We start from the raw sequence: 13,813 nt of genomic DNA, 5'->3' as shown, positions 1-13,813 counted from the left end.
TTCTGAATGGGTGAGTAGCAATTTCCTCAACAACAACAGCAACATTTATTTATATAGCACATTTTCATACAAATAATGCAGCTCAAAGTGTTTTACATGATGAAGAAAGAGAAAAAAGACAAAATAAATAAGAATTAAAATAAGGGAATACTAATTAACATAGAATAAAAGTAAGGTCTGATGGCCAGAGAGGACAGAAAATACAAAATAAAAACTCTAGCCAGCTGGAGAAAAAAAATAAAATCTGCAGGGGTTCCAGGCCACGAGACCACCCAGCTCCCTCTAGGCATTCTACCTAACATAAATGACCTCAATCAGTACTCATGGTATTCAGGGTTCTCATGGAAGAACTTGATGATGATGGTCATGTGGACTTCTTTAATCCATTAATGTAGGGACATCACGGTGCTTTGATCAGGTGGTAATGGCGCAGGCCGCCACCCCAGAAAACCGGAAAAAGAACAGAAGAGAAAGTTGGGGTGAGTACGGATTTTGAATATGAATACCATGAATAATAATGATAATTAATTGAATATACAGAGCATCTGGATTAAACTAAGATGAAGCTATGAGAAAGCCATGTTAAAGTAATGTGTTTTCAGCAGTTTTTTAAAACTCTCCACTGTATTAGCCTGGCGAATTCCGAATGGCAAGGTATTCCAGATTTTAGGTGCATAACAGCAGAAAACCACCTCACCACTTCTTTTAAGTTTAGCTCTTGCAATTCTAAGCAGACACTCATTTGAAGAACTAAGGTTACAATTTGGAGTGTAAGGTGTAAGACATTCCGCAATATAAGATGGAGCGAGATTATTTAAGGCTTTGTAAACTATAAGCAGGACTTTAAAGTCAAATCTAAATGACACAGGTAACCAATGTAGTGACATCAAAACTAAAGAGATATGCTTAAATATTCTTTTCCTAGTTAAGATTCTAGCAGCTGCATTCTGCACTAGTTGCAATCAATTTATGTCTTTTTTGGGTAGTCCTGAGAGGAGAGCGTTACAGTAATCTAGTCAAATGAAAACAAAAACGTGGATTAATTTCTCAGCATCATGCAATGTTATAAGGGGTCTTCTTTTACTATATTTCTTAAGTGGAAAAATGCTGTCCTAGATATCTGATTAATATGTGATTTAAAATTCAGGTCAGAGTCAATAGTTACCCCTAAATTCTTTACCTCCATCATGACTTGTAATCCTAATGCATCAAGTTTATTTCTAATAACCTCATTATATCCATTATTGCCAATCACTATAATTTCTGTTTTCTCTGTATTTACCACTCATCTATTCAGAAACACAAGTAGGACATTGTGTCAGTGAATCAAGAGAGTCGAGGTCGTCAGGCGCTATTGATAAATACAGTTATGTGTCGTCATCATAGCTATGGTAGCTCACGTTATGCCCCAAGATAATCTGACCTAACGGAAGCATGTAAATCAAAAAGAGCAGCGGACCCAGGATAGAGCCTTGTGGAACACCATATAGAATATCATGTGTCTTTGAAGTATAATTACCACAACTTACAAAGAATTTGTAAACACAGAACATAGAAAACAGGGTCAATTTAGAAACCCCAATCTATGTCTTTGTAAAACTGTAAAGAAATTGGAGCACCCAGAGAAAACCCATGTGAACACCAGGAGAACAAGCAAACTCAGCACAGGAAGCACCCAGAATACAAACCCAGCTCTCCAAATTGTGAGGCAGCAGTGCTACCACTGCACTGACCTCCACAACTCTATACGTAAATTAATGCTAGTTGGAACATAATAAAAAATAAGGTAGCCACCAACTGACTGGGTGTCATTTTCAGATGGGTATGTTCGTCATTAAGCTCTCAACAACCAACTAGTAATCTTGGAGTCTGTTCAAATAAAATATTTAGAAAAGAAAATTAATTGATCAATTTTCTGAACCCAAATATTTCAGTCTTGACGTAGTGGCAAGGGCACATGTCTAATGTATTTATCCTGGGCTGTTTCCTAAATAGCTAAGTTGCCTTTTGACACTTTATGCAACATCTTTGTACTGGTTAGAGGTTTTATGTCTCTGCTCTCCTTGTGGATACTGGAAGCTATATTTATCCAATCTACCATCAAGTAGCTTTGGTTTTATTTGAGTTTAGCTTTCAGCTAGCATTGAAACCATAAGGAGTAAAACGATTGTTCTGCTTTTAATAAACTAGCAAATTTACTAACCATTTGAACTGATAGATAGATAGATAGATAGATAGATAGATAGATAGATAGATAGATAGATAGATAGATAGATAGATAGATAGATAGATAGATAGATAGATATTTGAAGAAATGAAATCTCCAATTCACATATCATTCTGTTGAATGTTTAAACCAAGTATTGTATATTCTAGACTAGAATAAGAAGAAAGTGCAGAATATCTAATTGAATGGAATGACACATGAGCCACAACAATTTGTCTATAGTGTAGATAAAGAATTGGCTAGTGTGAATGTCTGTAGCCACTATGGCCGATCAACACCAAGACTAGAAACTACTACTACAAATACATTTCATGACTTCTAAAACTAAATGCTGTGACTTACAAATGAGAGGTTAGATACAGGAGCTCCTATATAATCTGCAACAGAATTGTTTTTTCATCTCTGCAGTTTTATTATAGTCGAACCTTGGGCTGGGACTATCTAGGCAGGAAAGAACTGGTAATGTCCCTACTTCAGAGGGCATCATTTATTATAAATAAATGCTACATCTGTTTACACTAAAGCATACACATTAAAAATAATCATATTAAAAAATATAAAAAAAAAAACAAAACACATAGACATACAAAGTTCTTCCTGTTTAATAATCAAGAACCGCATCCTGTGGTCATTGCCTTTTGTTTTTATCCTTTTACTTAAAATGTCACCTAATAATGCGACTTTCTCACCCTCGTGAGCTTACAAGTATCAATGACGTAGTGTTGGCTAAAGCAAGCAGTGAATAAAAATTAAACCCGTTATTTCATCGATATATGTGGAAGCCTGCAATATACGCACGCTGCCGTTTTAGATTTATATTTCTTCCACTGACTAAAACAACTGTCTTTAAAAATATGATCTCACTCCTCCAACTTAAATGCCGTACACCAAGCAAGCAGTAGGTGTGAGTGTATTTTTTTTGAAGAGGTGAAACACCGCCAACTAGGACGGCGAATACATTTTAGGCGTCAAAATGTTTCTTCTGCAGCTAGACTCAATTGTGGATACTCCAGCCATGTTATTCCCGGAGTTGCCGGCGTTTATGGTGGATAGAGCATTAGGATAGCTCTGAGCTTAAAGTCGAGCTAGATGCTATTCTTTTCCCCCGTGGTTAGTTTCATCAAAGTAGTTTTCACGATTGCATATTCGCCGTGGAATGAAATAATATAAGTACCAATAGTAAAAAGTAGCATGTGTAAATTGCCATACATTTGTCTTATTAAGGTTAGTTTCATCAAAGTTGTTTTCACGATTGCATATTCGCCGTGAAATGAAATAATATAAGTACCAATAGTAAAAAGTAGCATGTGTAAATTGCCATACATTTGTCTTATTATAAACATTAAATTGTCACCGCCCCACGCCCCCGCCCCCACATTTTTTCCCCTTCCCGCCAAACATCTTTAAAAAGGCTTTTGTTTCTTGCATGTTTTCAGCCAATCAATTTAAACATAAACAGCGGCAAGCGAAAAATGCAATACAGCCATAGGGTGGCACTGTTGTCCTGGATGCACATTATGGACTCTTAAACGATACGATAAGTAATCTGAATAGTTTTACAGTAAAGTGGAAACGATCGAGGCTGGACGTGTATTGTAATTAACAAGGAAAACTGAGCTGCCTCATGAGAAGTAGTGCCGGTACGAGGGTGTTTTCAACTGGACTAGACACAGATCACGGCTACCCTGTTCCAAAATTACTATTCAAATAGGAACTGGGTTACGGTGCTAGCGGAGCGGCTAGTCCAAAACACTCGCCGATAAACCCAGGTCAGGACAATTCGCCGCCATATCTTAATAATAAATTAAATCCGATTCAGTCATTATTACATTAGCGGTACTTGTTATGTGGAAAATGTACTCTTTGTTTACCGTATTCTATATCCCTGGGCATCTTAGTTTCATTAAAAAGTTCTGGTATTACACGATCGACTGCGTAAACATAAACGCATATTGTTAATGAAACATTCAGATCATTGTCATTTAAAGTTAATTAATGTAAGCGGTTAAATGCCTAACCTAGACAAAAAAGTAAGCCAGAAAATATGGTTTAGTTGCTGTACGTGCTTGCATTGAAAATGTTGAGTTTCCTAATGCTAACCAATAACACTGCACGCGTTATTGCACGAAACAGCAACAGGTAAACTCAAGCATGGTTCTAGGCGTGGACAATGAGTTGGAACGACAAACATAGTGGCCAATCAGACTTTGAGATACTGTTGACGCATGTTGTGACGCCAGTGCCTTACATTCTGGAGTTTCTCGAGGTGGGCGGAGTCTGCAGCTTTGGGTGATTAGGGATTGCATCTGCAATACATAGTCAGTGTGAGAGTGGTGCTCTCGCAGTGGAGAGGTACCTTTGGGATTTTAAGAGGGATTTGGCTGCTGCCTTACTTGCTTCTTTTAAAACACAAGAGCGATGTGAACTGTGTCCGTTTTCGTAAATGGTAGGTTGAAATCTCAAGCAGTTTCAATATATAATGCATACCGTAGTTTGTGTTGTAATTTTATGAATTATTTTCCCGAGGGAAGGGAGTGTAGAGTATTTTGCAGTTAACGTTAATTTTAGCATAAATCTTCTCAAATGCAAATGAAATGTTTTACATGCAGTATTTGTCCTGTTATTCGACTGTAGGTTCTGAGTTAATAATTTAGCTTTAGATAGTGATACAATATAACCTCGTCTTTAAGCGCAACTCTTTTAAAAGGCGCTTTTTCTGTGTTGGGTGCATGGGCTTGATGATGCAAAGGAAGGTCGGCCTTTTTTTTATTTTGTCGACTCTGTCCATTCTTGAGCATTAGAGTCTCTCCTCGAAATATTTTATATTTTTATTGTCAAAACAATGCTGTACAGTTTGGCCCATCCGCTTAATGGAGAAGGTGTCTGACGCTGACTCATTGCAAAGCTGGTAGTTGAATATAAGCACCCATAATTGTATCCAAAATTCACAAACAGCTGTGAATGATATGCAGCTCGTATACGAAGCGCATGATCACGTGTTTGCGTCGCACCTTAGCCTCCGGTTCAGACGCTTTGGCTGTATGCGACAAAGTTAAAAAGCAGTCCTACACACGAAGTACATTGGTGAAAAGTGTTTTAAGGGTTGTGTTTTTATTGTATTTTTCTATTATTACTGCCTCTCTAAGCTGATTTTTCTTTTGCAACTTTCAAACAGGTGTCGAACTTCATCCACCCCTCTGTTTTGCACTGCATAATTTATGGACTCGCATTTCTCTCTTAAAAGCCTGGTGGTGCCTGCTGTTTTTATACCCAAAAATGGGGAATGGATTATCGGAACAGAATCCTATTTTGTCAAGCCTACCATCTTTTCAGTCTCTGCATATTGTTATTCTGGGTTTGGACTGCGCAGGAAAAACTACAGTTTTGTATCGATTGCAGTTCAACGAGTTCGTTAACACGGTCCCGACAAAAGGATTTAATACAGAGAAAATCAAAGTAACGCTGGGGGGATCACGTACGGTAACTTTTCACTTCTGGGATGTTGGTGGCCAAGAGAAACTGAGGCCTCTTTGGAAGTCTTATACAAGGTGCACTGATGGCATTATATTTGTGGTAGACTCTGTGGATGTGGAAAGGATGGAAGAGGCAAAAACTGAACTACACAAGATAACAAAGATTTCGGAAAACCAAGGAGTACCTGTTTTAGTGATAGCCAACAAGCAGGATTTGAGGAACTCTCTTTCTCTGGCAGAGGTTGAAAAAATGTTGGCACTACACGAACTTGGCTCTGCCACTCCTTGGCATCTACAACCTACCTGTGCAATCATAGGTGATGGACTTGGGGAAGGCTTGGAAAAATTATATGAAATGATAATTAAGCGACGAAAGATGATAAAACAGCAAAAAAGGAAAAGATGATTTCAGAAGGAAAATCAAATTGACTTATTATTGCAGCGTCGTGAGCTGTTTTTCTAGTGTTACTGTTTGCTACAGAAGATCTGGGATCTGATCTGTTATTGCTGGTCAGGTGACTAAAGTCCCAATGAATTATTGGTAAAGAGAAGTTTTATCATATGCTCTCATAGGGTTGCATTCGATGCATGAAAACAACCGTTTTGTCTCTGTTCAAAGTGGCTTGTTTCTGACCATTCTAGGGATTTTAAATGCAATTAAAATGTGTTGGGGATATTAGAAGTGTGTCCCTTCTGCTGCTGGAGGTTATCGGGAGTAATGATCACCCAAGTGGGTGTGTGGCAGCTGCATTTAACTCCAGAACTGTTGAGCACTACCATGCAATTGTTTTGCTTTGTGTGTGTGTGTGGGTTTTTTTTAAACGAATATACGTATAAACCAAATTTGCTGGCAGCTGGTAAAACCTAAGGCAATAGGTCATAACTGACAAATGTTCTTCCAGCATTAGTAATTTCCTAGTCATCAGCTACCTGTTGAAAAGTCAAAATAGCCCTAATCAGTAGATTACCAAAGACCCCCCTTTTTTCTTTTTCCGTTAAGCAGTAAACAAAGTCACTTAAGTTTATTTACCAATAATCTCAGCTTTAAGCTCTTCTCCTTGGTAATAGCTTTTATGAATTTCTTTTTATTAGCAAATGTACCAAATTAACTCAATAATTAAACTTGTTTGCTCACCATATCACTGGAAATTTAAATCCACTGCTGGTCCAATCAAAATTAAATACTATTGGGCATACTGTGTGCAGTGTTTTCTGCAGAAAACCAAAATCTAGAACTGCTTATTTTTAATTACAAAAATATTTTGAGTCAAACAAGTTTTTAGAAGTATTTTTTGATGAGCTCTTCACACTAAGTATGTCATCTTTTGACTACCATTTCAGTTTTGGCAGCTGCTCTAAAGGGGTGCGGTGTTGTGTATGATTGGTTCTCCAGATTGTTTCTGTGTTTAACAACTGAACAGTTTTTGTTGTAAATAGGCTTCCATGTTTTACAATAAAATGCACTTTATGGTCTGCAACTTGTAACATCAGTTTTTATGGAGTTTCAACATTTATATTTAAACAATATCAAGTAGCTTCTGAGGGAGCTTTTGTAAACTAGTCACGTGGGTACCACCTGCACTAGTGGCATTAAAGTCACTGAATGTGTAATGTTTGTTTATATTTATATTTGATTTTTTTGTTAGATCTTAATAAACAACCTGACACACATGAACAAAGTAGTTTTGTGTTCCCTTGTCATATTTGTGTGTGTATGGGTGGGTTATTTGTTTTTCTTTACTCAGTAAAGCAATTTCAATAAACTTCACTGGCAATGGTCAGGCCATGAACTGCCATTGTAGTTTAGATAACAACAAATTTCCTGTTTTCTCATACATATGGAAAGTAAAATTAAGATGGTCGTCATCTTCACGGAAAGTATACAGTAAGTCATTTATTTCAATCCTTTTTTTAACCTTTTTTTTTTTTTTTCCCTAGTTATAAAATGATCAGTAATTTTAAATTCCACAGCAAAATGTGCCCTTGTTTAGTGTGTGGTGGTGGTGTTTGTGTTTTTTTTTTTAAAATAATTTTGTTGGTTGTCCTCCCTGTTACGTGTGCTTAATCATTTTCGTCTCTTGCTACATGAGTGCCTTTTGTGCTAAGAAGAGTTGAGTGCTATCTGCCAGTTCCTGTGTAAGATTTTTTCCCATGTTAGATTTTTTTCCCAGTTGTTTTAGTAAGGTAGTTTAGCTTGAGAAAACACAGTTTCTGTTTATATGATTAGTTGATATATTTTGGTAAGTAATGTTTGGAGGATGTAGCTTAATCTATATTGAGCAAAATGTGCTTAAAGCACATCTGATGGATTTTGTTCTTTTTTTTTTTTCAGTAACTTGATTCAGTATCTCTTAAGTAATCAAGTTAAATAAAGTAGGATCACCTGCTCAAACACTGTGGATGTGGACCTGTTTTTGTTGGTTCTGCTTTCAAAATGTGAGTGTATATAGCATTATATGCAACTTACAGTACATTGCCCAACCTAAAAACTATAAATGACTCTTGTAAGTTTTAAAGTGATTGGTTATATTGTGAAATGTATTTTAAATGTTTAACCAAAATAGATACTGGAGCAAAACAAGCAAGAGGCTGTAGTTCCCATAGGCTTTAAGAGTTTCACTAAAGTTAAATGGTTTATTATTACTATTGATCCTTTGGAGTAAAATGTTTTTGAAACCTGGTTTTCAGTATGTACCTTGACATTGAAACTTGTTTGTTTTGCATATTCACACCAGTGCACTTGGCCTTGTCTGTACAGATTGTTGTTATCTTGGGAATGCACATGAATATTCATATATCTTTTTGTCCCCTTTAATAAGGGGGCCTCTACCTGTAGAAAAGATTTATGCTTTGCATTTGTGGCTTATTTTATTTTTTTAGCAATCATCAATTTCAGAACATTGCATATATACAACCTGTTTGGATATTACAAATGGTGGTCTTTTTTGGACATGCTGTTACAGCAGACTTGTTGCCTGCAAGTAACCCAGTTTTCATGTAACTGTATGCTGCACACAGATATTAGATATAACGTCTTACAAACTAGGCCTCTTGAAACATTTATTGGGTTGTCCTTTTTCTGCCGTTTGAATAGATGAAAGCGTTCTCAGTTTTGCTGCAAGCAAGTTTTGTTACGAAAGATTGGGCTTCTGGTTTTATGCATATTCTAACAGTTATACTGTGATCCCCACTGGGTTGCAGTTCTGCTTTGTGTGTATGCATTTTAAATTGTAAAAAAACACAGCAACATGACAAATTTGTTTTAATGTTTTAGTCTACATTTTAATATAGATACACATTGGAGTGCCAGTTTTGGAAAAAAATGATGTATTGTCCTTGTTAGTGGAACAACACATGAAATATGTACTTGCAGAAGAAATGTGTTTTTAGTCCGAACAAATGAGTCATTTTCATTGGTAATCATAGGAAGTTGTATGCACATTGTCAAACATCATCATTCAAATAAGAATCAAATCTCTTCAAGATAATTTGCAGGCATGTGCAGTCACATTCCAGCAATAGTCTTTTATTTATTTTAATTAAGAGTTGATATGTATTTGTGAACACTGATCCTACCGGTTACTGGATGAGTTTACATTCTTCCGATGAGGATCCTGCCTTCCGTGTTGACATTTTAATAAATGAGTTGTTAAAAGTGCTTTAAATACTGTATAAATATTGTTGACCTACTCTCATCTTGCATATCAAATAGTGACCAAAATTTTTAAAAAAGAATAAACTCGAATACTACATTTATATCTGGTATTCATCATTAATGTTTTGCCATAAGCCAGTGATGATGTGCATATAGCTGAATTGAATATGGAGAATCTGCGGTGGACTGGCGCGCCCTGCCTGGGGTTTGTTTCCTGCCTTGCGCCCTGTGTTAGCTATAGTTAGGATATAGCGGGTTAGATAATGGATGGATGGATGGAATATGGAGAATACTTTATCAGAATTTGTATAATAAAGTTAGTGTCAAAGGTATACATCTCAATTTGAAACAACTGCAGAATGCATCTCTTTGGTGCATCATACTTGAAATTTATTTCATATAGCAATTGTTAATATGCCAACCATTTGAAACAGATTTATTGCAGTAGTATTTAGGAAGAATCTTGATTTCTCACCACATTTCTTTGTTTTTTTTTTTTAATGTATGTGACCACATTTTTGTCAATAAAAGATATTTGCTGCTTGATGCATTATATAAAAGGAATTGCAGTAAAATCTAAAAGATTTTTAATGTATCATTTATCTAATTTTATGAAATGGTGATATTTGATTTAATAGTCTTTTGGAACACCTAGTCTAATATAGGTACACATGCATCTAGTTACACACACCACGTCAATTTATAGTGTGCTTAATGACATTTTGTTGGAATGTGGGAGGGAACTTCACCAACAAACCAGGAGGAAGAAAATGTAAATGCCACACAAAGTGACCAGCCCAGAATTTAAGCCCAATTTCCCAGACCTGTGAGACAGCAGTATTAACCATTCCACCACTGTGCTACCTCCTTTTCAAATTAATTATATACCTGTACTTCATATCCATATCTAGTGTTTTTTGGTCTGTCAGGCTATCTGTCTATACATGCACCCAAATACAAATAGTGTTTTGCGTATTACTCCCTGTAATTTCTCTAATTTGAACAAACTACACACTGCAATTCTCTATGATTAGTAGATTTTTTTTGTGAAATTGTTCAATGAAAAAAAAAAAAAAAAAGAAAATACAATTGTCATAATTATTGACAACTTTTTACTTAAGGTAAATCATGTAGAATATATGGAGAAGTAAATGGAAATGTACCTACTTTCAGACAAACTATTATCATAAAAAAACCCTTTAATTTGCAAGTATTTTTTCACAGAAAAAAATGACCAGGTACAGCACCTTTAATATTATGACAGTCACAAGCATTTCTTTTCATCATCTATAAGCTTCTTAAACATTTCTCTCACTCTTCAGTTTAAATTTTCCCTAGCTATTGAATGTTTATAGGATTCCTTTTAGACTTGACCTCTTTCTAAAGGTTTTCTAATCGAATTGAAATCAAGACCCATTGCTGGCCAGTTTAGTAGACACTTTTTGTTTTTCCTTTTTTGTGAGAATTAAATGTGTGTTTTGGGACTTGACCTATATCTAGTTTTCTACCACTGCATAGCATATTCTGCTGTAAAATGCTCCGTTAATCCTTATGTTTCATGATTCCCATAATAGTTCACCAATCCTATAAGAACTGGAATCATCCCCACAACATTATGGATCATTCACCATATTTAACTGTAGGAAGGGTATTGTTTTTCTTATAAGCCTGATTTCATTGACCATTAAAAAGTTGCTGGCCTGCATGTGATTTCAACAGTCCACAAAATATTTTCCCATAATGCCTATATTTATTGGGTGGTATATGGTATGGATTAGAACCATCCAACCAAATTACAACAGGTAAGCTTTAAGCTCATTTGATGTTTTACGTCAGGGTTGCCCACACTTTTTCGGCTTGCAAGCTACTTTTAACATAACCAAATCAAAATGATCTGCCTACATTAAAAATGCTATATAAATATATATTGAGTATACTTTATACATAAAATATATGTTGTCATACCTTGCATAACTGAATAACAATTGTTCACAATAACAATTCAATACATTTATGGTCACTGCAGTATTTGAATTTAATAATCTTCATGCAGGAAAAGGCTGACTCGCATAAATAAGTAGAGCCAAATAATGCAGTCAAGGAGGTAGCACATTTCCTCATGTTTGGGTACTTTTCCACTGTGAGTAAGTTCCAAAACTGTCCAAGTGCCCCAGACTTCAGCTGAATGTCATCTTGTAGTGTCAAAATCTTATTCTCCACTGTAGGGGAGTTTTACGTGAAACAGTGTTGCAATTTTTGATGGGGGTGAATCACCCTCAACATCTTCCCTAAATGGATAGCACTTAAATGTAGCGATTGGCTCAAGTAAAGCTGAGTTTTGAAACCGTCTATCAGAAGTCTGACAAGCAATTTTCAATCTGCTCTGTGTAGCGAATGAAGGAGCTGCAGCTTTGAGGACAGATGTAGCATTTTTCATTTGAAAGCATTAATTGAGCTAATCTTATTAACCATGGAGTTCTCTTTTCCTTGCAGCTGTAAATTAAGCTCATTCAACATGTTGGTCAGATCGGAAAAAAAAATGTCTAATGACCATTGATCGTTATTAAGTTGCTTGTATTCTGCCTGTTTAATGACAAGGAGAAACCCCTTTTTCTCCGGCCAGGGGTCTTGAAATCTCAGCAGGAATTTCTCCCTAGCCATCTGTCTCGACAAAGGCCTCTTTTATCATCTCTCCATCTTGGAAGGACTTATGCTTAATGATCGAGTGACTCACCCGGAACGATGCTTCGGTGTGTCTGCCTTTGCTTTTGAATTCAGCCGAGTGAAAAATGATGGCTGTCCGATTAATTGTGATTTTAGTTCCCTCTCCTTTCTCTTTCTCAGATTGCTTTTCGGAAGGAAGTCAGTTTCGTAGTTTTTATGAACAGTTCGAAAGTGCCTTTCCACATTTTTCTTCTTTGTTATAGCAATGATATATTGACAGAGCAGACAAACGCACTTCGATTGTGACATTGTAAGAAAAAAAATCCTCTTTTAAATAAAAATCCAGTAGCTTGCGCGTTTGATCGTGTGTGCGGGATGACCAGTGTGTTAGAAGAAAAGAGATCTCAGACTGGCCGCCCTGTTTGTCAATCAAGTGGCAAATGCCATAGGGAGGATATATAGATTCATGTTAAAAAAATTTTTTTTTGAATGCAACGCAATCGACCTGCACTACCTTTTTGGGCAACCCTGTTTTAAGTGGTATTTTTTCCAAAGTTTGCACCAAACTTCAAAGAAAATTTGTACAATTTTGCTGATCAATACATCCTGGGAGGTTTTTGAAAATTCCATGAGCATCAAAGTTAATATTTTTGTGGGCTTTAAATTAGTAAAATTTAATTTTCAGGTTGTGTTACAGGAATAAGATTTTGGTATTTATTAGAATATGGCTGCTATGTAAATAACATATGTTTTGAAATATAGCTAATAAGTAACAAAGTGGGGCATAATAATGTAATTTTATAATGTCTGTAATTACTGAGAGCCAATGTACTGTTTTTGTATTGGCTTTTGCCTCAAAGCTTTGATTGGTTGCTGGTTTCTGTCCAGATTGACTTCAGCTAAGCACAACCCTGAACCCTGAAACTGTACAAAACCGGTCTGGTAAATGTCACAGTTGGCTTGGAACTTTTCCCCAGTGTGATACCTCAACATGTACTGAACAGGATTCTACTGTGAGAATGCAGACATTTTTGTACACACCTTCACATTAGTGCAATTTAGCATCAAATAACATAATAAACCATTATAACCATTAAACCTGTTATTGTCATGTCATTTTGTATATTGTCATGTGCAAGTAGCTGTTTCATTATAAGATGATTTATTTGTAATATACATGTATTTTAGGGCAGTATAACAAGTTGCAAAAAAGGTATGGTTTTTTACTCTGAGCACGTGGTCTTAAGTTTAATATCAGGCTTTTTTTTTGAGAGAGCATATTCTCCTTGTGTTTCTTTCATGGACTCCAGCTTTGTGAAAGATGGTTTTGCTAAACAACAGGGAATGATTTCTTGTAAACCTTTAAATGTAAGGAATACAAAATGGATTAAAACAGAGCAATTCCCTTTAAATATTGTCTTTGTAACGGGCTTTATAGTACTTGTTATCAACAAAAGATGAAAGGAGCATGCTGTATTATTTCAAGTTAACACCAATAGCACTAGTGCAGTACATGTTCCTGCTCTTTCAATGTCTTATTTATTTTTTACATTTTATGTAGCAGATATTGCTGTTAACTAAGTAATATAAAGTTCTTGATACAGGTTAATGCATCTGCAAACAATGTTCAAAACTGAACTAATGGCGTGTCTCATGCTTGACCATGTCATTTGCAATTCTTTCCAATGCTAATATCAGTTGCAGATGACAGGCAGTGTCAATTACTATGCACTCAGGTGAGGCTATTAATTGATAACGTAGCTATTTAATTTGCTTCTCTTAATCACTGCTTTT

At 35.9% G+C, this 13,813-nt stretch overlaps 1 protein-coding gene across 1 annotated transcript; it reads left to right on the top strand.

Annotated features, from left to right (window-relative positions):
* The first annotated feature begins 4,536 nt into the window (after positions 1-4,536).
* Positions 4,537-6,513, top strand: arl4aa (ADP-ribosylation factor-like 4aa). Its single transcript, XM_039736894.1, has 2 exons — positions 4,537-4,673; positions 5,403-6,513. Exon 2 carries the CDS (start codon positions 5,504-5,506, stop codon positions 6,104-6,106), a length of 603 nt encoding a protein of 200 aa, XP_039592828.1. The 5' UTR covers positions 4,537-4,673; positions 5,403-5,503; the 3' UTR covers positions 6,107-6,513.
* The last annotated feature ends 7,300 nt before the right edge of the window (positions 6,514-13,813 follow it).

This window comes from Polypterus senegalus, chromosome 15 (genome assembly GCF_016835505.1).
Source record: "Polypterus senegalus isolate Bchr_013 chromosome 15, ASM1683550v1, whole genome shotgun sequence".
In the NCBI taxonomy this organism is placed as follows: Eukaryota; Metazoa; Chordata; class Cladistia; order Polypteriformes; family Polypteridae; genus Polypterus; species Polypterus senegalus.
This window is presented reverse-complemented; position numbering and strand designations above follow the sequence as displayed.